Source organism: Micromys minutus (genome assembly GCF_963924665.1).
Source record: "Micromys minutus genome assembly, chromosome: 23".
Taxonomy (NCBI): domain Eukaryota; kingdom Metazoa; phylum Chordata; class Mammalia; order Rodentia; family Muridae; genus Micromys; species Micromys minutus.
The window spans coordinates 22,918,773-22,945,448 of record NC_137958.1 but is presented as its reverse complement, the minus strand read 5'-3'; the positions used below and the strand labels follow the sequence as shown (position 1 = coordinate 22,945,448).

The 26,676-nt window shown below is 37.8% G+C and overlaps 1 protein-coding gene across 7 annotated transcripts in view; it reads right to left on the bottom strand.

The window, feature by feature from the left end:
- The window catches only part of RUNDC3B (RUN domain containing 3B), a gene marked incomplete at both ends in the record, with an annotated part of 109,302 nt that overhangs the window by 8,536 nt on the left and 74,090 nt on the right, over positions 1-26,676 (bottom strand). For 3 of the 7 annotated variants that reach the window (XM_080936094.1, XM_080936089.1, XM_080936091.1), the window contains 3 exons: positions 3,813-3,959; positions 11,299-11,456; positions 18,247-18,415. In XM_080936094.1, the coding sequence (XP_080792220.1) occupies positions 3,813-3,959; positions 11,299-11,456; positions 18,247-18,415 (474 nt within the window). The remainder of the gene's footprint in view (positions 1-3,812; positions 3,960-11,298; positions 11,457-18,246; positions 18,416-26,676) is intronic. The other 4 variants (XM_080936088.1, XM_080936090.1, XM_080936092.1 and 1 more) reach the window with 2 other exon arrangements.

The following is a 26,676-nucleotide window of genomic DNA, read 5'->3' as shown; positions in this document are numbered from 1 at the left end:
GACTGGCTGGAGCTCACTCTGAAGACCAGGCTGGCTCATCCCACAGAGCTCTGCCTCTGCCTCTCGGGTGTTGGAACTGGGGCAGGCGCCTCCATGCCTGGCTTTATCAATTTTGACTACACTGCCATGAGTGAAATAAAGAGAATGACTGAACATCTGGCATGGCTTACACTGCTATGTCCATTTAACAAAACAAACTAGGAGTAGTGCAAGTTCAGTTTACTAACTGGTGTGACAATAGAAATCAATTGCAGAGCTGTTGGGAGAGGGGTCCTTCTGTGGTCATGATCTTAACCCAGTTATCCAGTAGCTTAATTTAAAAATATAATTTATAAACATAAATTAAAACCAAGACCAACAAATTAATTAAATTGGAACTATACACTGTAAGTAACTAAGCAGGAGGGCCACGGCCATCACTTCTTTTGGTTTCTAGTAAAAAACTGTAACAGCCAGTTTCTATTCAAACTTATACCTAACTTAGGCCTGTACTTTTTAGTAACGAGCTAATCTCCAGCCAACCCAAAGGGCCAACTTGTCACATGACTCCCCAAGACCTGTGCCTCTTCCCTCTATGACAGCCTGTCAGAAGCATCTGCTCTGCTTCCTTAGAGAACTACTGCTTCTGCAGCTGGGAAGGTTCTCAGATTGTGTTCTGAGGGCTGCCTCACTTACAGATTTGCTGGTAGCTTAAATAGGCTCTGTTAAGAAAACTTGTTAACACCTCTTAGGTTAGCTGAGAGGATAATCTCACAGAGCTTTGGTCACTGAACCTCCTTTGCTGGAAAAGCTTACTAACATCAAAACTACTAAACTGCAGGGCCAGCTACACACAGAGCTGATAATACTTATTTAAAGAGACCTAGCCACTTCCCATAATCTAAGGTTATCATAAATGATGAAAAAGTCTGCTTAGATTTAAACATTTTTTTTTTTGTAGAAAGCTCTATATCCTGAAAACCCAGACCTATATGTTTAAACGAAGTAGTCAGAATTATATACTCCTAAGAATAAACCGATTTTCTATAATACTCACAAAGCAGATCTTGGAATGTGAGATAGGTATACATAGGTATTCCTTTATACATGAGACTAATGAAAAAAATCATGTTAACTATTAATAGTTATCGAGAAGCTATGAAGTACAAGATGACACATTTGACCCTTAGGCCCTACTCTCAGTATTGTACATACAGAAGGAGAAAGTTAAGAGCAGGAAGCATCACACAGCATCCCACAGTTAGCAGTGGTAAGTGATAAAACTGAGTTTGAACTCCAGGCCCAGACTTCTCCACACCACACCTAGACAGCGGAGGGATCTCAGGTTCATCTAAAAATAGCAAGAATATATAAAGACAAGTCAGGTGAACGAGGTAATACTAGAAAAAGGTATTTTCCTTTCTCAGCCGACGTGTGAGTCAAGAAGCACAAGTTTAAGTGCATGCTGAGCAGGGGAACAAGGCTGTTCCCTTGTCTGTAAGACTCTAATCACTTGGAGTGCTGCAATGTTACTTTGTAAATAAGTTACCATTACACATGCAGATGTAACTAGCAATAAATGTCACACTTATGGCTCTTTTTTAACCTTATTTATTACTAGTTGTGTGTGTGTGTGTGTGTGTGTGTTGTGTGTGTGTGTTTACATGGCTAAACCAGACATACTTTGGGTTCTTTACTCACTCCTATCTCCGATTCCTATCTTTAATATTCCTATGGGCGGGTAAAAGTATACATCTTCTGGCTAAAATATTTTACTTCATATTTTTTTAAACCTTTTCACAATGAAATGGATGGTGTGAAGAGTCTTTGATTTCACAGATTTACTATAGTCACAATGTGTGTCTGTTTATGTTTGTGTGTGTGGGTATCAGTACTCATGGGTACACATGGTTGGTGGTCTAAGTAGGGTCTATACTATTCCACAGGATCGGTCCATCTTTTTTTTTTTTAATAAAAGAAAAAAGAACCCAAGGATTACTGATTAGGCTGGGCTGGTTGGCTAGTCAGACCCAGGAATCCATGTGACTCTGCCTCCCCAAGCCTGGGATTACAAGTCCACACCACTACATCCAGCTATTTATATGGTGGTGAGGGCATCAAATACAGGTCCTCGTGCTGGTACATTCAACACTTTAATGATCAAGCTCAGCCCGCTGCTCCTGTCACAATAGTGAGCCTGTGTACATGATACATACATGTACATATAATCATGAGTGTACGCATGTCTAGGCTCACATGTGATGTTTGATACAGGATTGGAAAAAACTTGCTGGTTAGCAGGTCCAAGATCTTCCTGTCTTTGCCTCCACAGGTTTAGGATTACAGTGTTTCCCTATTGAATTGTGCGGTAAAGGAGATCAAAACTCAGGTCCTCACATTTGAACATAAAGTAATTTATCAACCAACCCATACCCCCAGCTCATCTCTGTAAATTTAAGAGCCTCTCATGTATTAAATATAATATATACATTATCTTTCTATAAATTATGTTTTTAATTATAAGTTTGAAAAACAAACATTATTCTATCAATTAAGTAAGACACAGAAAGGTAAAGTTATAGTTGGCATAGGATATAGGTACCGTGACACTTGTGTTTACTCATGGAAGCACTTATATGAGTATACAAAGGAACGCTATGCTAATTTATGGGATGGTTAAAACCATACCTTGAATCATTTGAAATGATTTAATAGACGAAAAAAAAAATGTTCTGACTTATTCACCTCTACTTGTCTCTAACAATCTATAAAACAAGAAAAAAACTTGTCTCTAGCACTATTTTTAATAACGCAAGATCAAATTTAATTTGCATCCTATCTTTGATAAACAACAACTCCCAGAATCATAAGAGTAAAGAATGTGGAAGTCATGCTTTTGCTAAGACATGTCTAAGTCTGTTTGAGTAACTAGTCAAGAATCACAACACCTAGATGAATGCCGGCCAGCCAGAAATATGACTCATTACCTAGTAAGTGCCCTCAGAAGCATAGGCAAGACCCATAGGCGACCTTGCCAATGACTTCTAAGCCAGGGACGCTAAAGAAGAGAAGATAAAGGAAGAGAGGAAGGGTGAGGGAGGGAGAAAGAAAATAAATAAATGGAGAACTAGGGCGAAAAGACATAAAAATAAAAGGGGCTGGTAGGGAAGAATATTACAGGAAAAAGCTAGAAACTTAACTAAAGAAAAAATACAGTGGAAACAAATGATTAAGATGAAAAGATGTTAAAACCCCAAAGATGCTAATATCACCCGATTTTCAAAATGATTTTGCAGCTCATTCAATACCAAGACATTATGACCAAATGAAAGTCTGAACAGTAGGAATAAAAACTTATGGCTCAGAGGCAGAGTGACTTTTAGATTGATTAAACTGATCAAAAGTCAAATTCACTGAGAACTTTACACTTTTAGATACTTTTAGGAGATAGAATATGGCATTTTTTTTAATTAAAAATCTAAAAAACTAATTCCTAGCTAGTACATCCTAAAGCTAAATTTCAAAATAGATGCCTCATGAAAACAAATTCATATATACAAAGAATCTATTAAAAGATACCTGGGAATTTAACAGAACAGGAGACAGCTGGTCTGATACTATTACCTAAAAATTCTTCCGATATTTTGCTTCCCCAGGGTGCCTTGGCTTCAAATATTCAGTTATCTGCTTCTTAAAAGAACCTCAGCAAAGCTGTCCTAACGACTATCTTGGCTAGTAATATGTTCAGAAAAACAACTGAAATACCAGAGTGGATAGCCACATGTTTTGGTACAACTAAATGTGTAATTAGTTGGAAAAAAAATTACACTTACTCATACCACTGTTTATTGTGTTTTCGGTAAAGCAAGGTATCCAAGGCAACAGCATTGACATCCAGAGCTCCTGGGGAAGGCCACTGGTTGGTGAGGTGGGCAGTTAACTCTTGTCTTGATCTTAAATCATTATTCTTTAGTACAGTCCTGTGAATATTAAGATGGTGAGTGCTTTTGTCTTTACTTTCTTTTCTCTATGGCAGAGGAACCTAACTGGGATGTAGGCCCCACAGTAATTGTTTACAAACGGTATGTCAATAGACTGGAACCACCACAGGGCAGGGCTGGCCGGGACTCTGAAGCTCTATCTCTTTAGCACATGCTTTTAAGACTTTCTCTGTTGGCTAGGATCCATTACTACTACTGAAAAATCAGACTTTCTGTCTTCTCCACTGAGCTAGTAATTCTTTAGTAAAAGAATTAAAGAGTCCAATTAAAGGGTCAAACCTACAGCAAAAGCAATGGCATCCTAGCTAAAACATAGATTCCATGTCTATCATCTTCTGATTTAAAAACTCAGAATTAAAAATAATTTAACACAAGTAAAAAGATCAGTTAAAGCAATTTAAAAATAGTAATATATGAAAAATTAAAATTCATGCAATACATTTAAAAGTAATACTTTTATTTTTGAAATTTCCTCTATTTTCTCCTTTAATTGTGTATCTGTGTGTGGCATGTATACATAAATACAGTTGCCTTTGGAGGCCAGAAGAGGGCGTCAGATCCCCTAGAGCTGCCTTAGATGATGGAAACTAAACTCAGGTCCTCTATGCAAGCAGTTCTTAACTGCCGAGCCATCTCTCCAGACTATAAAGCTGTTTTTGGCAGAAATGATGATTAATAAAGTTTGATAAAAATAATTAAATCAAATGAAACTGTATTAAATGCTATAATCAACTGGCAATCTTTCACCAAGTTTTTTTTTTTTTAATTAAAAATGTTAGTTGGTAAGAACAACCTGCAAAAGAATTAAAGTTTTGCCAAAATTTTAATTTACATGAAGCAAATAACTTTTGTCACAAGACTAATTCAACACTTGAACTGATTAAAGAAAATTCAAAAGCAAAGATCTTTCTTACTACAGGAGCCCACGAGTGTAGTATGTACTGAGATTCCGGGTCAGCATGTCAGGAGTGGGGAAGTAATGGGTACCCACTACTAACTCCACAGCCTGCAGTCCTGTTCTCATGCAGGGCAAGGGACTGAGTCGGTAGTTGGCAGTATAATCCACTACAGACAATTAGCTAGCACAAGCTTCTGACTGATAATAGTGGCTCTGTTAACTGTGGTTGCACTTCTGAATGGGCTGTGGAACAGTTCTGATTTTACACAGTATCTAACAACTATCTGATAAATTATGTGTCTACTATATACACAGAGAAGCATCACCTAACACAGACATAGATTTTTGTCTAGTAATAGGATAGTAATAAGTCAGTGAGGATGAATCTTACTAAGATAACTTTTTATTTTCTGGACATTTGACACAATTTCTTTCACTGGAAAAAGATGCAAAACTCATTTAAAAGACTTTCAAGGTATCTTAACATTGTTTACTTACTGAAAGAAAATTTAAGATTGTTAGAAAAAGACTAAGGATTATTAGCCTGATAACCTACTCTAATGAGTGGATCTCAGGCAACATTCCCATCACGGTTTGAGAACTATCGTTATGCACTTGTGAATAATTGGCACTGGCAGACTTTGTTAAGAATGGGCACCAGCACAATTTTCTAGCTACGTATTTAGTTAGTTTAAAAAAAAAAAAAAAAAAAAAAAAAAAAAAAAAAAAAAAAGAAAACAGGGTTTTTCCTTTGTACTATCCTGAATTTTTTTTCTTAGACTAGGCAGGCTTTGAATTCACAGAGATCAGTCTGTCTCTGGCTTCCAAGTGCTAGGATTAAAGAAACACATTACATTTCCCGGCTACAATTTATAATTTATAATGAAGTTTCTTTTTTATAAAATGAAGCAACTTTGGACCTCATAAACCACAAAGAATTGGTTTCACAAAGGTTACAACACAACAGTTACCCACAGAAAACTTTTGGCTAAAGCCAAATTGTAGTACTATCTTAAATATACTTATTTCTATTGGTGTATGGGGTATGAGGAAAATTTATAGGTGTTATTTTTTTCCTTCCACCCTGCATATTATGAAAAAATGAACTAAGGTCATCAAGTTTAGCAGCAAGTACCTTTACCAACTAAGCCATCTCCCTGGCCCTCCGTGTTTTTAGGCCTTTGTCTTTAGAAATCATAATTACGCTGTTTCTACTGATTGGTTCTTTGAAATGAGCTGGGCTTCCTTTCTTGGGTTCACCACAGAACAAATGAATTATGCTAAATTAAAAATGACATTCTATAGTTTAGATCTTGACAAGAAGTTAATCCGGTGACAAATAAGCAGGTCTATTTGTCTACTCAGGCAGGGGGGCCCTGACCAAGGTCAGCAGGGGACTTCCCACAGTCAGGACTTTGAACCGTCCTCTCTCCAGACCTACTTCTCTGCTCTGTTATCCTGCAAACTGCAGGCAGCTTTCTGTAAACTCTACTGTAACCAAGAGTTATCTGCAGCTGCTTTGAAACTAGGCACTCCCGTTATCTACCTTAAAAGTGATACCAAGTTTATAGCAAGGCATATTCAAAGTGACTCCCCTGAGATTGGTGAAGCAAGAACATTTTTCTTTCTTTTTTGATTTTTTTCCTTTTTTTTTTCATCTTTCATGTATTACATCCTAACCACAGTTTCACCTCCTCTCCCCTTTCCTGCCCCTTTCACGTCCACCAGAAAAGAGCAGGCCTCCCAGGGACAAACACAGCATAACAAGCTACAATAAGACCAGATGCATATTCGCACATGGAGGCTGGACAAAGCAACCCTGCAGGAGGAAAGGAGCCTCAAAGGCAGGCACAAGAGTCAGAGACAGCCCATGTGACCACTATTAGGAGTCCCAGAAGAACACCTAGCAACGCAACCATAACATGCAGCAGACCAAGGTCAGATCCGTACACGTTCCTTGATCTCTGTGAGCATACCTGAGTCATGGTCAGTTGATTCTGTGGGCCACAAAGAACATTTTTCTTATTTGTGCCTAGTCTCAAAAGTCACGTTACCTTAAATTATCAAATAATTGCTATTTAATCATGTTAAACCAGTGACTAAAGATAAACATACAGTATCTCACATTTTACTTAAAACTCTAATAAGTGTTGAAATTAGACCAATGGATGATGGGAAGTTCAGCCCAAATGGATATATTTACAGTGCAACTACTGCCCCTACGGTTCAACCACAAGATACGGCAGACACGTTCTAAGAGTCAGAGGACCCAGAAGTCAGTTTGACTGTGTCTCCTACAAATAGCTGCATGAAGAACAATAATAGTATTAGTAGACATGCTAACACAGAAGGGGGAGGACTCATGGAGTCTACTGCCTAGACAAAAAATAGGAAACTAAAGATTGCTGAGATGAGCCCCCTAACTGTTCCTTGCAGAGAGGCCACATTGGTTGCCAGAAGTCCAGATCAGTGCCTAGCCCAATGCCATCAGAGATGTATCTTCCTATAGCTGATAGGAACAGATGCAGAGACCCACAAACCAAACATTAGGTAGGGAGACAGCCCAAATTAGAGATCTCCATCAGGTTCTTTCCTCTTGGAGCTCAGGGAATGCTGCAGAAGAAGGGAAGGAAGACTGTAGGAGACAGAGTGGTCAGGAACACCACAAGAACACAACCCACAGCATTAATAATGCAAGGCTCACAGGGGCTCACAGAGCTCAGCACCACCATGGCAGGGAGGATGGAATGTAGCCTAGTGCCTTCTCCTTTTGTCTGCCTGAGTGAGCCGGCAGTGAAGCAGAATGCAGACTCGGGGATATGTGGTGTTCTGGTGGGATTTCTAACAGTGGGGTGAGGGCTGTCTCTGACCCTTCTGCCTGCTCTTAGGATCTTTTCCTCCTACTGGGTTGCTCATCCTGCCTTGGTAAGAGGGTCTGCGCCTAGTCTTGTTGCATCTTATGATGGCACGTTCAGCTGATATCCCTAGGTTTGCTCTTCTCTGAAGGGAAAGAGAAAAGAGGTGTATCTGGGAGTGAGAGAGGGGACTGGGAGGAGTGAAGGTAGGGAAAACTGTGATGGACATGCATTTAAAACAAAAAGAAATTAAGAAAAAAACTCTGTAGTCCCTGAAATCATATATGTACAAACATCAAAAGTAGGAAAGCCCAGTGAGGCCTGTGCTACAATGTGCAGATATTCTGCTTTCTGTCTGTGATCTTTACTACTTTGTCTTGGTGTTATATGATAGAAATGCTCATAAAACATGAGCATTTTGTAGTTCTAGTAACACAGTAATTTAGTGATGCATGCAGTACAAGAGCATAATGTAATTATTAGGTCATATATTAAGAAATGTTAAAAATAAAAACGAGTAGAAAAGGTTTCAAATTCCCAAGGTAGGATAACTAACCCACGTAGAAACAAGCATCACATGTCTCTTCTGTCTCTTAATATCCCACTTTAAAGTTTGACATCAATGTATTTAAATGCTTAATTTTCCCCTGGTGGCTGCTGTTATCTTTCCAGAAGGAATACAATGAACTCGTGTGCAGTGTGATGCAGGCTTCATGACTCTGGATGACGGTCCTCAGCATTAAGAAGATGCTCACACGCTCCCCATGGCTGCGCAGTACACTATCCTACATCTTACATCTCAGGAGCATTCCGTAGTAAAATGAGAATACTCTCGGAAGACTTCTCATTCTGCTGTTTGTCCTCTATAGCAGTTCTGTGCAAAGGAATCTTGTAAGACAGCTTAAACAATCTGGAGGGTACGGCTCTACTCAAGGAAAATCTGAAACTCTACACCCAAGCAGACAGTCCAATTCTTATCAATGAAATATAGTCCATTTTTAATCAATGGACACATGTAAAGTGTTTATTTTGTTTTATGTGTGTGGACGTTTAGTTTGCATGTCTGTCTCTGCACCACATTCGTGCCTGGTGCTTATGGAGGCCAGAAAAGAGCATCAAATCTGGAACTGACATTACAGTTGTGAGCCGCCATGTGGGTGCTGGGAATTGAACCTGGGTGCCCTGGAAGAGCAGCCCCTCTGTTCACCACTGAGCCGTCTCTACAGCTTTAGATGCAGCTCTTTAGTGCTTTAGTTTATTTATTGTTTTAGTTAAAATCTTTCTAAAGGTATTAGGAATTTCTGTAACGTTCCTTTGCAAAGACAAAAGGATCAATAACACAGTTTATTTTACTATAGTAAAACTATAACAGAGCTGAATTGTTTTTTCAAACTCAAACAAGAATGGAATTCTTCATTTAAATTATCAAAGATTAAAATAAACTTACTGAAGTTTAATTCTTTAATAAAATACTTCTAATAAAGTAAAACTAACTTTTATTTTATTTATATTTAATTTTCAAAGACAAAGGCTTGCTATATAATAGCTGAGGATGGGTTCAGCCTCATGATGCTTCTCCTCTGCTTCTCAGTGCTGAGATTATAAGCTCATGCAATGGATCCAGCTTATAAAAACTCATTTTTATGATGAAAATAGTTAGATGGCCTACAAGTACTACTTGAGAAGAAAAGTGTAATTATCTTACTAATCTTTTAACCATAAAGGAATATCCAGCATCTCTATTACTTTGGTCTTGCTATTTTTATTCAGTTTAACAGAAGCTAGGGTAATATGGAATGTGCTCTCAACTGGACAACAAGCCCTCTATATTATTAGGAGTAATAGGAACCATGACTGGACATAATTGTTTTTAATAATATGCAAACTCCTACAAAATACTGTGAGACTTTTGTTTGTATACTAACAAGATTTCTTACTTTTAAGAGCCATTGTCTACCAGGTGTGGTGGTGCACATCTTCTTTTCCCAGCACTCCTGACTCAGAGGCAAGCGTATGTATCTCTTTGAGTTTTGGGCTAGCCTGTTGTATATAGTGAATTCCAAGATTCCAAGACAGTTAAAGCTATACAGTGACTGTCCCAAAACAAACAGAGAAACAAAAAACAAACCAAAAAAAATCAAATCAAAACCAAATAAAAAAAACCACTCCTCCAAATCCAATAAACAAACAAACAAACAAATAAAAAATCAAGTAAGTAAATAAAAGCTACTTGCCACGTTTATTTGGCTTTACACTGTCTCTTATCATATTTTATGTATCAACTACAAAGAGGAACAGTCATCTGCAAAAGGCAGAATATTTAAGAATATTTGTTTAACTTCTTAAAATTTATACCAATAAAGCACCAACTTTTGAGTGTTACACTCTGAAGGCAAATCTAACTCATGTTATAGTTCAGTAAAAAAGGGGGGGGGATTAAATTCAAAGCAAAAACAAAGAAACACAATTAAATGTGATAAAAACTACTGGGTTGTATTTCTTACCAGTATTGATCTCATGTGAAACAAACTGAGAGACGGCTCTAAGTTTAAAGTGACCGAAAACTGAATAAAATAAAAACACTCTTGAATTGGATCTGGTGACAAAGAAACAAAAGTGCACTGTGGGGCATTCTTAGAACAGTTAATGACACTGACATGTAGGTGATGGAGAAGATTAAAGTATTCAATGGTTTATGGACATTTACTATATATAAGCATACCTTGTTCTTAGTAAACATCAGCTACACAGAAGCAGAAAGCACAAAGACATGATAACGTTTAAGGTACCTAAGTGGTTAAAGATCTGCATGTGTATGAGGAGAGAGAGGTAAACACTAAAATCTGATGACTCCTGTAAAATAAAGATGAAAAGTCTGTGTACTGTATCTTTGTGGGGTCTTTTTTTTTCTGGAAGTCTAATAATATTTAAAAATCATCCTTTAAGAGTAGAAACTATTATGTATATTTTTTCTACAATCAACATAAGCTTATCAAAATGGTAGAATTAGTGTGTGTGCTTTGAACAGCGACAGGTAAAGAAGGTCCTACTGGTTCCATACACCACAGCTTCCTTCATCTACAAACTGTGCTACACAGTTTTTAAGAAGGAGACTGCATGAAATTGTGCTCAGTGACATCCGGGCGGAGCCTGGTATTGGTTTATCTAGCAGGACTGAGCTTGAGTGGTCGTGGTCTGTGTACGATCATTTTGCAGTCAATCAATAGCTAATGCAACTACACAAATGCTTAGGCTGTGAGCATGCCTCAGTAGTAAGTTGGATGCCCAGCACTGCAAAACAGAAACTTAAAAATTAATTTTAAAAAATGCGTTTGGAATGTACACTGCACTGAATGCTAAGGATGATTAGAATTTTATCTTATGTTTCATAATCTTTCCACAATGAAAGCAGACTACTTTTCTAGTAAGGAACAAAATTAACTTAAAAGGAGCAAGAAGCAGTAAGAGATGCCACTACATTTCTTAGGATTTAAATCATACAGCAAAGCACATTCCACGTTAGTGTTCAGGCACTGCCAAGTTTTCATAAAACCGTCCCACTTACAGCTGACCCTGAAGCTCCACAATGATATACTCTAGCTGTTCTTTCTCCAGTTTGTGGGCCAGATCAGAATCTTCAATCCTCTGAAGTAGTATTTTATTCTGAGAAACGGATTCTGAAAGTTGGTTCTCACGAAGCCGTAGAAGTTCTTCAAGATAACCCTGGAAATACAGTATCACGAATATAAGTCATCTTTATGTCAACTGAAAAAAATGTGAATGCTGAGCACCTCCAGCATTATTTTCATCCACTTTATAATGAAACATCTTACAATATTAGCGATGGATGATTTTAACTGACTATAGAAAGTTAATGTATACCCTGCACTCTTTAACATTATGGCAGAGGGTGGGGTAGGAGATGGGGACTAGTTACGTTTTCCCAGCTGATGGGGAACTTTCACCTCCTGCCTGTGCCTTAGAGTTCCAGAATTAATGGATTATTTAATGCACAAGACATAAGTGAGGCTTTATAGGACAAACACAGGTTTTCTAAGGCCATGTATATCTAATTACAAGTATTAATACTTCCAAATTACACTTTCACAAGGAACTAACTCCAGATCCCAGTCTTTAGAAAACATGAAAGGCAGAAGACATCTTCGAAGTAATTACTGCTTCTCCTCTCGACTGTCGGGCATTGTGTATCTGATGCTCACAGAACAAATAAGCTAATTTAATAATGGGCACAAGACAGGTTCCAAAGCCAACTTCACTATTAACAACTGGTATAAAACCCAAGAGTCTGAGAACATTATTTCACTTCTGGGTTCGTATGCCCATGCCTTTTTCTCCATCTCCTAATAACTAACTATAAGGTTAATTGCTTAACACTACCAGAGTCTTGCTCTTTGAAAAAATTTATTTTGGAAACAAACTTTTTTCTTTGTACCAAAGACCAAAGTTGTTAGTTTTTTGGGTTTTTTTTTTTTTTTTTTTTTTTTTTTTTTTTTTTTGATACTTCCTTCTTTTGTCCAGCTGTCTACTTTCCATGTAAGTGAAGTTACTAGTGACTAGCAAAAGCAAAGTTTAGTGTTGGCTGGGGCCGATGTAATGACTATGTAATGAAGGAGTTACCTGTTTAACTTTCTCACCAAGGCTACAAAGACTCATGACCAAAGTGTAACTTTACAAGTAAGTGCCTTTGGCACATAGCTTCACTTCTTTTGGCATGCCCCAAGTAAGCCACTGCCGAACCAAGGGTTCCTTTCTACATAGTAGACTGAGGTCTCATGGGTAGATGTTTCAAGATAGTTCAAAGCAATGTGTAAACACTTTAGAAAATTGGGCCAAAATAGAAGATGCAAAACGAGAGTGAGCAAAGGAAAGCTACTTTTAAAATGATCATTTCTTTTACTATTGAGACAATACAGCCCTTCCCCCATTGCCTTTTATTTACTTATTTTTATTTTTTATGTGTGTTTTGCCTGCACAAATGTTTGGTGCTTGTGAAGGTCAGAGGGGGTTCTAGATTCCCTGGAACTCAAGTTACAGAGGATTGTGGACTGCCATGTGGGTGTTGGGAACTGAACCTGGAGGTATTCTGGAAGAGCAGAAAGTACTTTAACTACTGATTGATTAATATCTATAGCCCACTTCAATTTTGTTAATATTCTGGAGTTTTCTGAAGTTCTGGTCCAGAGACACCAAATTCTCCCTAAAATCACAAGTTCTATGACATCTAGCACCCTTCTCAAGCTATTCAAAGTCAAAGTCTCTTTGAGTTTGGCTTGAATAGATTTTTGCTTTTCTAATTTTGAAAGAACTGCTTAGTACATAATTCAGCCACATACTCCTGTATCTTTGCAATTTCCTTTTGGAAAAAGCTGGAGTCTTCCTCACTAAAAAGATGATTATTCTCAAATTAAACTTCGGGAAGCAGGATGTTTCAGAAAATTGCAATGTTGTCAGCAAAACAAAAACCCCAAAAGTTACCAAAATGTTCTTTCATGATGCAAAGAAACTCCTCTGTATATTCTTTAGTCGAGATGCCTTCCACTTCTTTGCAATGAGTCATTTAACCTCACAATGCACATGCACAGCTTCAAATGGGTAGTTCTGAGATGTGGTGCAGTCACAAACTGTGCTTCCCAAGCCACTGGGTCCACAGACATCTTGTCTTTGCTGTCCTCACTCCTGTCACCTCAAGGCTAGAGCTTCTTCAAGCAAGTAAAATTTGGCTTTCTTTCCCTCAAGCAAGCCTGCACCTTTCCTTTCCTCAAAGAAGTCAAGTTCAAATGCATGGAGAAGCCAGCCTGCTTCTGAATGCTTCTCAATGTTAGTAACCCACCTACTGTTCTCTGCTAGCTTATATTTTTCTGTAGCTGAGATTAGATGTGAGAGGTTCCTAAGCCCTTGATGAGGGTTTCTTCTTGCTGTTTGTTTCTCTGTGTAGCCTTGACTATCTTGGAATTGGCGCTGTAGACCAGACTGTCCTGGAACTCAAGAGATCTGCCTGCCTCTGCCTCCTCAGTTCTGGCATTAAGTGTGGCACCATGCCCGGCTCATCTCAGTGTGTTTAACTGCTTTCAGACCATGGAACCAGGAGGGACAGGACCCAGAAATCATAGCACAAGAGCTGCTTCAAGCAGATTGAAGCTCCCATTCTACCTCATGGTCCTAATGCATGCCAGGACCTCTAGGTCCTCTAATTTTAAACCTCGCACGTGTGTGCATGCATGTGTATGTGTGTGTATTTAAGTGGGCTTATATGTACAACTATGCATGCTGGTTCCCTAAAGAGGCTAGGAGATATTAGATCTCTTGGAACTGGAATTGTACGTGGTCATGTGCTCCTTGATGTTGTGTTATCAACTGAAAGCCCTCTGTACGAACAGCAGGCACTTTAAACTACTGAGACATCTCTCTATCTCTTAAAGTTATTTTTAAAAATTATTTAATTTTTAAATTTTATTTAAATGAATGAGTGTTTTGACTGCATGTATACAAGTGTGCTCCATGTGCCTGTCTGGTATCCAAGGAGGCTAGAAGAGGGATTCAGATCCATGGAACTGAAGTTACAAATGGTGTTAATAGAAAGTAATCCTAAGTCCTCCGTGAGAGCAACCAGCATTCTAACCACTGAGAAATCTCCCTGGCCCCTAAAACTTGTTTTTTTTATTTCATAAATTTTATATGTAACTTAAGGCAAAAATAGAAATTGGCAGTGGGAAATAGGGGTGCCAGAGACCCAGAATGGGGGAGTCTACAGGGAGTCTATGGGGGTGACTCTAGCTGGAACTTCTAGCAATGAGGGATGTGGAGCCTGAAGTGGCCACCCCCTATACCCAGGGAGGACTCCCAGTGGAGGGATAAGGACAGCACCCACAAATATGTCTATACAAAATGTGCCCTGTCTACAGGATGTGAAGGGACATACATGGAACAGAGATTGGGGGAATGGCTGACCAAACAGCCCAACTTAAGACCCATCCTATGGGCAAGAACCAATCTCTATTAATGAGACTTTGTTATGCTTGTAGACAGGAGCCTAGCCTAACTGTCCTCTGAGAGGCTTTATCCAGTGCCTAACTGAAACTGATGCAGAGACCCACAGTCAAACATTAGATCAAACTTGGGAAGTCTTGTGAAAGAGTTGGGAGAAGATTTAGGGAGCAGGAGGGGACAGTAATGGCACAGGAAGACCATCAGAGTCAACTCCCCGAGACTGACTCATCAGCAAGAGTGAACATGGGATGGACCTACCCCCATACGTAGCAGATGTAGCTTGGTCTTCATTCAGGTCTGTTGCCTGCCTGCCCATTCCCTAACTGGGCTGACTTGTCTGACCTCAGTGAGAGAGAATGTACCTAGTCCTGTAATGACTTAATGTGCCATGGTGGGTTAATACCCAAGGGAGGAAAAGTGGAGGGGGAGAGGTTGTGTGAGAGGAAGACACAGAAAAGGCATGGTGGGGGGGGGAGGCTGTGATCAGTATATAAAGTGAATACATAAATTAATGAAAAACGTCTCAAGCCTTCTTAATAGTGTCCAGTATATACCTCCTAGCTTTAAAATATGGTTAGAAAACTTACTTTATGTAATTACTATTCAACATCACATAGATATTGACATTTTAGCATAATAATGGGAAATTCTACATTTTTATTAGACTATAGGGTATTGGCTATGATCTGCTGAGGTCATAGTCTAGCTTTTCCTCTTAAATTACAGTAAGTGCTATCTTGTTTGTGACATTAACAAACTGCTTCCTTTCTTTCAGCTTCATGATACCTGTTAATAGTGGCTAGTATTATTAGCCTCTGAAGACTGTTTCCATAATACATTTCATACATTTAGTTCATAATAGAATCTCAATCATAGAAAATAATCTTATACACAAAACAACTCTTTACAGATATTTAATGCAAACTATATATATATGAATATTTTAGGCATTAGTAACTAAACAATAAGCAATTTATTATCTCAATTAATAACCACCATCGTAGGAGCCTGTATACTGATCTTGTGTAATCTGCAAGAAGGGCAGTATCTTGAGATATGTGTTTATCATTTCCATTTCTTCCTGGTTTTCTTTTAAGTCACAAAAGTCTTAAAATATGGCTTAGTTTCCCTGTTTTGCCTACTCTTTTGAAACCTGCCTTTTCATCTACATTAGTGAGTTTAGCCAAACAGTTTATTTACCTTCAATACTATACATTATTTCACTGTATAATTTAATCCCTATGAACATAGTTATATGTTTCCTGGCCACACATACAAAATTCCCAGGAGCATAACTTCTGAGGCATAGGCCCAGCACATTCTTAAAATTATTAGATGTCTAATAGTTCTTACTACTGTGTTTGTATTTTATACTGATCATCCTTCTACCATGTATTATGCTCCTGTGACTTCACTTGTCCAGAGCTAGAAACAGTCACTGTGTGGCAGGGAGCACTGTTGCTACAATAGTCGCTACAGTGTATTCCTAAACCACAAATCTGAGCATTTATTAGTTGGTTCTGAGAAATGGTTTTTTAAAAGGTTATTTAATTTTCAAATATCATGAGGGTATCAGTTTGGCTAAGTGGTATTTAAAGAAACTCTTCCTTCAGTTTCCTAAGGCATGACATTATTACAACTATGCTCTAATAATAATTATTGGCAAGATCTTGGCTACTTCTTAGTTATGCTGCCTACTCTCTTCACTAAGACAACCGTCTGTGTCTTGACTTTTTAGAGCACATTATTCTGCTATGGAGTTCTCTGTTCTGCTAATCTCTCATTTTCATTTGTCCATGTCAGTTATTTTACTCTTTCACTTCCTTTGAATTGTTTGTTCTCTCCCTACATTGTAGATAATTATCTTCCTCATTCCATTCTTTTCTATGTCCTACAACTCCTGGATGACGGCCATTTATATCTGCTAAGTCACACTGGTTTCAGTTACACTAACTTCTACTTTTGCCGTGTACTTTAGAAGTCTTTTTAAAATCTAAGTCGGTGATACATGTGGAGAATAATGAACCTTGTGTTGATGTCATAGTTTGCAAGGCCATGTCCTTTTAGGGTTTGCTCTCCATCTTGTGGTGCTGTCTGGCAATGCTGTGAAACCTTCACAAGGTGAATCCTTGCTGCTGGCAGTGGGTTTTGGGAGCAGAAACTGAGGTTTTACTGTAATACTGTGATCACTATTATGTCTCTGCTCTTTGGAACATCAGTATTGCACCCTAGTATGCTTATTGAAAGTTGTATTTGTTCCATTTATGCTTGACAAAAGATGCATTGAATTACTTAATATCAACTAATATTCTAGCCATCAGAATTTAATATATTTTAGATTGTTCTTTTATTAAAGTTCACTCCATCCTTATTAACCTTTTCTCTACTCAACCTATAAACTACACAGAAAGATATTAAAATAACCATAATTTTTAATTTGACTATTTCTTCTGGATATATTATTGATTTGCACTTTACGTATCCGTGGTGGCCACTCAGAGGGTTGTTAGAGACTATGAGGTTGTAAGTCAACCACAGGGTTGGGGCAGAACAGGTCTGTCATTCATTGCCAATACCCAGGGCTCCTGTGCTTCAATATTTACCTCTTGAGCAGAATCAGCCAACAGTCTCACAGGGTATACCCAGCTGCCCCCATCACAGACAGGCTTCGCTTTGAACAGAATTCTCAGTTTACTTCACAAAATCTCCCAGTGGACTAGGCTCCAACTCAAATCAGAATAATTGTGTTTATTGTCAGTTCCTGGAAACAGGGTGCAAGGCACTTTGATTCCCAGAGCAGCAAGCTCAGACAAGACTTTTTCAAAATAGCTTCTCAAATATATCTGGAAAGTGCAGAGAAAGCCTCTGGTGCCCATCCATCCTGTTCAGTCTGGCTACTGTTTTCCCACTGCACTTCTGCACAGTGCCAGTGTCCAGATGTGCTCACCGGGTCTCTTCCTCTTTCACTTCAAACTTCTTATATAACCAAGCAAATTATCCCACTATCAAAGGCATGGCTTTCTCCAAGTGCTGTGTATGATGCTGAGCTTCACGATTTTCCTATAGTCACGTGCTGAGTGGCTTCTCCCCAGGGGTGTATTGTTGTTGCTATTTATGTACAGGGGATCTAAGCCAGTGCTTTGTGTATGCAATGCAAATTCTCTACCATTAAGCTATCCCTCCTCAGCCCTCGGCTTTATTAAAATTGGGTCTTGTTATGTTAGGCTATGTAGCAACTCTTAATCCTTCTGTCTTCTAAGTGCTGGGATTACAGGCTTGTGCCAGGACTCCTGGCCTCCTTCGTTATTTTGAGCCTTGAAGTGGGCTTCTGCTGGGTACCTCTAGCCTGCTACTTTGCGTCTCTATTTTTAAATAAGTTTTCTATTCAGAAGTAAAGGGGAAGTAGCAATGAATACACAATTTTCTTTAGTTGAAAGATATGTGAATGAAACAAAATAAAAAGATCTGTGCCCTTCCACAGCGAGGGGCTTGAACTGGGGAGTACCTTCTGCTCCAGGGTAAGCTGGTGTCTCTGCCTTACTCTCTTGCACTTGTTGAACCAGCTGTTCTCATCCAGGATGAGAGGTGGCCCCACGTTCTCTGGGGTGCTGCCCTCACTGTCACTGCTCCCGAATGTCCTGAGCTCCTCCTCATCACTGCTGATGCTGTCAGAACTGGGAAGGGCAAAGGTGAAAGAAGACAGTGAAACGGCAATTCCAACTTGATTCTCAAAATGAACACTTCTGTTTTCCAAGATGTGAATAAACTCAAAAATACTTAGTAGTGAGGGCAGAATTATAACAATCCTACTACAAAGAATTAACTGTCTTGACAAAGGGGCAAGCTAGTATGGCCTGTAGACTCACTGGTTACAACGCCACGTTTAGATCACAGCTCTTAAAATGAGATTTACAATCTGAAGCCTTAACATAAAATGCATGAGAATGTCCAAAGAAGAAACAAGAGTCTCAGAGAAAATGAGAAACCCCCCCACTTATTTATTCGTTTGTTCGTTCATTCATTCATTCATTCATTCATTCATTCATTCATTCATTCACTCACTCACTCACTCACTCACTCTACATCCCATTGTCCTAGGCGACCATGGCTTATCCATTCTCTACAAGCAGCTGATGGCTGTGGGTACAACAGTCATTGTGAGCAGCTCAACTCCATCAGAGAGAAGGCAGCAAGCTGAGAAGAATCAGCTACTTCTAAGCAGCTTGTAGCAGGACAGGGACAGAAATATAGAGAATACCCATCATAATCCATGTTTAAAGAGTTATGATACTTGTATAAAAGAAGTAAACAAGGTAACGTGAGATGTGAGAGATGAGAAGTGGTAAGGAAAATGTTGACCATGTGAGTCAAGGTGCAAAAAGTAAAAAAGGAAAGCTAAAAAGTATCAACATAAAAAGTAATGTCATCTCCCAGTTTAAGAGAGTATTAAAAGATATTAAAAGGGAGTTCTTTAAACATCATAATATACAATTTTGAAAATGTTAACAAACTATTTTTCTAACATTTACTGCTACACCTAAAAGAATCAGAATTACTAATAGATCCAGTAAGAAATTTGAACATTCATATGGCTGTAAACAATATTAAATCAGAAATTAAAAAATTTCCATAAGCAGAAAAATAGTCTTCCTCAGAGGCCATCGCAGTTGCTTATCCAATAACAAATGGTCAGCCTTGAAAACACACATATGTGTAACATTATACAGCCTGAGTAAATCTTTATTTAGAAATATCTATAGATGTATATATACATATATGCATGTTAATAACAATAATAAAAAAGAGGCCATAAATTTAAAGATAGCAAGGAGAGGTTCTTGGAAGGGTCTGGAGAGAGGAAAGGGAAGGATAAATGATTTAATTATATTATAATCTCAAAAACAAAAAAGCAATTTCTACAAACATATTATATAAAGGCTTTATAGGCAAAATTTTATCAAATATTCAAGATTTTTAAAATTTCAATAAATCTTTAGATAACAAAATAACCTTTTATTATATCCAATAAAACTTTTTCATTCAGGAAATAATGCATCAAATAAAAAAAGGACAGAAGAACTAAATAAAAGACATACAACCTAATGGGATGAAGGGTTTTAAAGAAAACACACAGGCTGGAGGTATAAGTAAGTCAGTGGATGAACACTTGCTTAGTGCTCATGAGGACTTGGTTCCGTCAGACAAAGGAAATAACAGGAAAGGAGGAGAGTAAACAGATTCCATTCGAACTACTCCTTTAGGATGTCTGCTCCAGCACGTGAGCTTTCCAGTCAGAAGCAGTAAAGCACACACTGGAGTTGTAATAATTGATACTCTCCAGGTATCAAAAAAAAAAAAAAAAAAAAAAAAAAAAAAAAAAGACAGAAAAAATGCTACATCAAGCAATTTGAGCTCACAGTGGAAAAAAAAAAAAGAGTTCAAAATAGGTAGACACGATGATACCAAGATCACTTGAGCCCAGGAAGCAAGGCTACACAGTGAAATCTTGTCTAAGCTGAGCCTACTGGCACATGGATGGATGTCAAGGAAATCATGGAATGGAGGCTGAGAGAAGATGAGAGAGGAAAAGCAAGCAAGCAAAAAACAAAGGAATCCCATGTGAGGGAGTGAAGAAAGAAGAGGAAAAAAAAAAAAAAAAAACAGAAAACACAAAAACCCATAACAAACATTAACAAACTTCAGTGAAAAAAATGTCAGAGGTCAGTACGGATGAGCTGAAACTACTTACTGGGAGCAAAACCAACTATATGCTGTACCTATATAATGAATCTAAAACACATTTTAAAAATGTTTCTAAAACAAGTTGGCAGTGCTGGTATGATGGTTCAGTCATTTGAGCTGAAACTATACCTTCACCAAACATAATCTAGTTTTTACCTATTTTATAACATAACATTTATTGTCACCAATACCCTAAACATTCTATTATGTAAGGGATGATAGCAATCAGATTTCTGTCTGTATTGTTTACTGCTTTTTCCTCAACAGCTAGAACAAGGCCGAGAATTTAGTATGATTTCAACTAACAGTGTTTATATCTGTTACCAACCAATGACCATATATAAATACGTGCAACTTAAAAATGTAAACTACTAACATTAAAAAAGGAAAATGAGAAGTATCTCTCATCAAAACAGCAGTCCTATTAATAATCAGGAAGATAATTATGTAATGATGTTAAAATTCAAATGCCTAATTTCCTAAGTATTCAGAAAATGATTATCCCTAAAAATAGAAAGGATGGTAGTAAGAAAGTTCTCTTAAGGGACAGGAAGAAGGAACACTTATAGTCCACAGTGTCACATATTCATCTCAACATTTTATCATGAATTGTCTTAAAAATCACATCAAGTACCAGTAGCAAACTCTTTAAATAAATATTCATCCAACAAAGGAGGAGGAGTAAGTAGTTAATGAGTAATGAGTTAAGTAGTGCATTGAAGGTCACCCTAATAAGAAATGGTGTTGTGTAACAGATTCTTTATTTTTTAATTGAACAACTTTATTTTAAAAAACAAAGATAAATGTATAGTTTTTAAAAGCATTTTTTGCATAAAAGTATATGAATACATTTTTGTCAGTACTTGATTTTTTTAGAGGTTTGAGAGGATGCATTAAAATCTTACTAGTTACAATAAGCATAAAGTACATGTAAAATAAGATGTAACCAGGAAATAGCCAAAGTTTTCTTGGTGTGTAAGGATTAAGCATAATGATTTTTCATTATTATTATTTTTTTTGGCCTTTGTTTTTCTTGAACTTCATATAGTCTGTGAGTTGTTTCTGGGGTGTTCAGAGCTTTCTGGGGTTAGAATCCAATTATCAGTGACTGCATATTATGTCTGTTCTTTTGTGACTGGGTTATCTCACACAGGATGATATTCTCTAGATGCATCCATTTTTTAAAGAATTTCATAAAGTCATTGTTTCTGATAGCTAAGTAGTACTCCATTGTGTAAATGTACCACAATTTTTGTATCCATTCATCTACTGAAGTACATCTGAGTCCTTTCCAGCTTCTGGCTATTATAAATAGAGCTACTATGACCATGGTGGTGCATGCGTCTTTGTTGTATGTTGGAGGTTCTCTGGGGTATATGCCCAGAAGTGGAATAACTGGGTCTTCAGGTAGTAATATGTCCAATTTTCTAAGGAACCGCCAGACTGATTTCCAGAGTAGTTGTACCAGTTTACAACTCCACCAACAGTGGAGAAGTGTTTCTCTTTCTCCCCATCCTAACCAGCATCTGCTGTCATCTGAATTTTTGATCTTAGCCATTCTGACTGGTATGAGGTGGAATCTCAGAGTTGTTTTGATTTGCAGTTCCCTGATGGCTAATGATGTCAAGCACTTCCTTAGATGCTTCTCCGCCATTCAAATTCCTCCATTGGGAACTTTTTGTTTAGCTCTGTACCCCATTTTTAATAGGGTAGTTTGATTCTCTGGTGTCTAACTTCTTGACTTCTTTGTATACCTTGGATATTAGGCCTCTATTTGATGTGGGGTTGGTAAAGATCTTTTCCTAATCTGTTGGCTGCCATTTTATTTTCTTGACAGTGTCCTTAGCCTTACAGAAACTTTGCAATCTCATTAAGTCCAAATTGTCAATATTTGACCTTAGAGTACAAGCCATTGTTGTTCTATTCAGGAAATTTATTCCTATGACTATGTGTTCTAAGGTTTTCCCTACTTTCTCTTCTAATAGTTTCAGTTTACCTGTTTTAATATGAAGATCTTTGATCCACTTGCACTTGAGCTTTGTACAAGGAGATAAGAAAGGGTCTATTTTCATTCTTCTGCATGCTGAGTGCCAGTTGGACCAACACCATTTGTTGAATAGGCTGTCCTTTTTCCATTGAATGTTTATAGCTCCTTTGTCAAAAATCAAGTGACCATATACATGAGGGCTCATTTCTGGATCTTCTATTCTATTCCATTGATCCAAGTGCCTATCTCTGTACCAGTACCATGCAGTTTTTAACACAGTTGCCTTGTAATATAACTTGAGGTCAGGGTTGGTGATTCCCGCAGATGTTTTCTTGTTCTTGAGGATGGATTTCGCTATTCTAGGTTTTTTGTTATTCCAGATGAAATTGCACATTGCTCTTTCCAACTCTAAGAAGAATTGGCTTGGAATTTTGATGGGGATTGCATCGAATCTGTAGATTGCTTTTGGTAAGATGGCCATTTTTACAATGTTGATCCTTCTAATCCATGTGCATGGAAGATCTTTCCACTTTCTAAGATCTTCCTCAATTTTCTTCTTCAGAGATTTGAAGTTCTTGTCATACAGGTCCTTCACTTGCTTAGTTAGAGTCACATTAAGGTATTTCATATTTTTTGTGACTATTGTGAAGAGTATCTTTTTCCTAATTTCTTTCTTGGCATGTTTGTCCTTTGAGTAGAGGAAGGCTACTGATTTGTTTGAGTTAATTTTATATCCAGCTACTTTGCTGAACTTGTTTATCAGCGGTAGAAGTTTTCTGGTGGAATTTATGGGGTCGCTTAAGTACACTATCATGTCATCTGCAAAAAGTGATGTTTTTACTTCTTCCTTTCCAATTTGTATCCCTTTGATTTCCTTTTGCTGTCTAATTGCTCCGGCCAGGACATCCAGTAGTATGTTGAATAGGTAGGGGGAGAGTGGGCAGCCTTGTCGAGTCCCTGATTTTAGTGGGATTGCTTCAAGTTTCTCACTGTTAAGTTTGATGTTGGCTATTGGTTTGCTGTATATTACTTTTATCATGTTTAGGTATGGGCCTTGGATTCCTGTTCTTTCCAAGACTTTTAACATGAAGGGGTGTTGAATTTTGTCAAATGCTTTCTCAGCATCTAGTGAGATGTCCATGTGTTTTTTTTTTTTGTTTGTTTGTTTTTGTTTTTTGAGTTTGTTTATATGGTGGATTGTGTTGATGGATTTCCTTATATTAAACCATCCCTGCATCCCAGGGATGAAGCCTACTTGGTATGGTGAATGATTGTTTTGATGTGTTTCTGGATTCAGTTTGCAAGGATTTTGTTGAGTATTTTTGCATCAATGTTCATAAGTGAGATTGGTTTGAAGTTCTCTTTCCTTGTAGGGTCTTTGTGTGGTTTAGGAACGAGGGTTATTGTAGTCCCTAAAAATGAGTTAGGTAGTGTTCCATGTGATTCTATTTTGTGGAATAGTTTGGAGAGTATTGGTATTATGTCGTCAATAAATGTCTGATAGAATTCTGCACTGAACACATCTGGACCTGGGCTTCTTTTGGTTGGGAGGCTTTTGATGAGTTCTTCTATTTCTTTAGGTGTTATGGGATTATTTAGATGGTTTACTTGGTCCTGGTTTAACTTTAGTATCTGGTATCTGCCTAGGAATTCATCCATTTCCTCCAGATTTTCCAGCTTTGTTGAGTATAGGCTTTTGTAGTAGGATCTGATGATTTCTTGAATTTCCTCAGTTTCAGTTATTATGTCTCCACTTTCCTTTCTGATTTTGTTAATTTGTATACTCTCTCTTTGCCCTTCAGTTAGTCTGGCTTAGGGTTTATCAATCTTGTTAATTTTCTTAAAGAACCAGCTCTTGGTTTTGTTGATTCTTTCAATGGTTCTTTTTGTTTCTATTTGGTCAATTTCTGCTCTGAGTTTGATTATTTTTTGCCTTCTACTCCTCTTGGGTGTATCTGCTTCTTTTTTTTTCTAGAGCTTTCAACTGTTCTGTCAAGTTGCTAGTTCATGTTCTCTCCAGTTTCTTTTTGGAAGCACTCAGAGCTATGAGTTATCCTCTCAGTGCTGCTTTCAATGCATCCCATAGGTTTGGGCATGATTATTATTCAACTTATTTATTAATTAAAATTTCAATTTAATAGATAACCCACAAATCAAATGGACTGTGAAATATCTAACCTGATAAGCTTTCATTATCTCCTGTAAGTATTATCTCCTTCAAATAATTATTTTTAATTTTATAAATAAACACTAAAAAATTTAAATGCTCCATTATTTAATATTAAAAGTGTGTCTACTGCACATGTATGCTAAGCTCTGTTCTAGGTACTGAGGATGGATGAGTAAAGGAAACAAACTGTTGTCTTTTGTCACTGCAGGAAAATGGATGCCACAAGAGGGAATGATGTTAGGCTGATTAAGCAGTCTCAGAAACAAATACTGAAATGTTTTCTCTCATTTGTGGTTTCAAGAAAATCCAGTTTGCATGTATGAAAAGAGAAGTAGAACTGTCTATGGTAAGAAAAGAGACAAAAGTGAGGGGCAAGAGAGAGAAAACGAAGGGTTCTTTTTCTAGTATAGAAAAAGAAACAAGTAATAAAAGCAGTATTATGCAGAATCAAATAGTCAGAAAAGGAACTGAGGATGGGGAGATTAGTGAAGGCTTCTTGAGTAAGGTGGTATTCATCAAAGCTTTAATGTAAGTCAGAGAGTACTCAGACCCCAGTATGCTAATCCTCATTGTTAATGGAGCTCCATTTCTAGTTCCATTTCTAAGACTTATTTTAACTGATACCAAAAAGTCCCTACAATGCTTTCCCCTAGTTTACCTTTGGCCTCTCTCTAATTGTCATTGAAAATTTATGAGAATTGATGGCTTTTATAAAGGTCTTGGTTTTTCATAAAGAATAATCATATGATTGAGAGGAAAAGCTCTGTTTTTGTTTTTGGTACACAGACTGTTGGTTTATTAACTCTCTAAGCCTAGAATATGGCAAAAAAAAAAAAAAAAAAAAAAAAAAAAAAAAAAAAAAAAAAAAAAAAAAAAAACAAACCAAACCAAACCAAACCAAAAAACCTCTTTCCTGGGCAGAGGAGTGAAAGACTCACACACTGCTGGGCAGGCATGTGTAGAATGCTCAAGAAACAGAACCACTCTGGAGCTCAGTGGGAAGTACGGCAACAGATGAGTTCACAGACCAGCCACAGAGTTATACCTTTTACTTTGTGCTACACTGAAAGAAGTTAATAGAGGTTTTCTAAAGAGGAGTAAATGATGACTCACAGCTGAAAATAATACTCTGGCTGTTTTGTCAAGGATCAACTACAGAAGGAGACAACATGGAGGCCACTGCAAATGTACAGACATAGTTAGGTGGAGTTGCTAAGATCTGCCAATGATGTCATGCAGGTGATAGCAGAGAGAACTCAAGAATAGCTCAGAAGCAACTATAAATAATAGAATTTTTAGTTTCAGAATGAAAGACCTAAAGGAAGAAAAGTCAGAGAAATTAGGGGTTCAATTTAATAATACCATAGTTGAGGTATTTATTCTACCTCTAAAAGTGTCCAGTTGGCAGCTAAGTAGGTAAGTCTAGGCTTCATGTGGTAATCCTAGATGAAAACACACACCTGCAGAAGTACTGTATATACAGCATACAAAGTCAAGAAATAGATATGAGAGAGAGAGAGAGAGAGAGAGAGAGAGAGAGAGAGAGAGGGAGGGAGGGAGGGAGGGAGGGAGGGAGAGAGAGAGAGAGAGAGAGAGAGAGAGAGAGAGAGAGAGAGAGAGAGAGAGAGAGAGAGAGAGAAGGGTTTTTTTGGACAGCAAGGTGGGAGGGAAAGGAGACAACGTGTAGACCAGGAACTGTTTGATATGGTGGCAGAATCCACCACTCCCACTGGACGATTTCTAACAGAATAGTTGATGAGTTTAGGACAATAGATTTCACACCCAGTGATTATGTTCTCTGTTGATTCTAAACTAAGATTGTCTGGGGTTTTCTATTTGCTGTGACTTAGGCTGGCTAACTAACAGACTGCTGTGCCCATCGCTTACCTTTCAGTCTTGATGTCTGGCAAACCCACTGCCTGTCTTTCCTTCCTATGCATGCTGAGGAGCTGGCCCTTAAAATTGTAGTGTCCAGCTCCCACATCATTTGGCTTTGGTCAGCCAGAATCACAAAAAACTAAGGGGTGAAGGTGTCT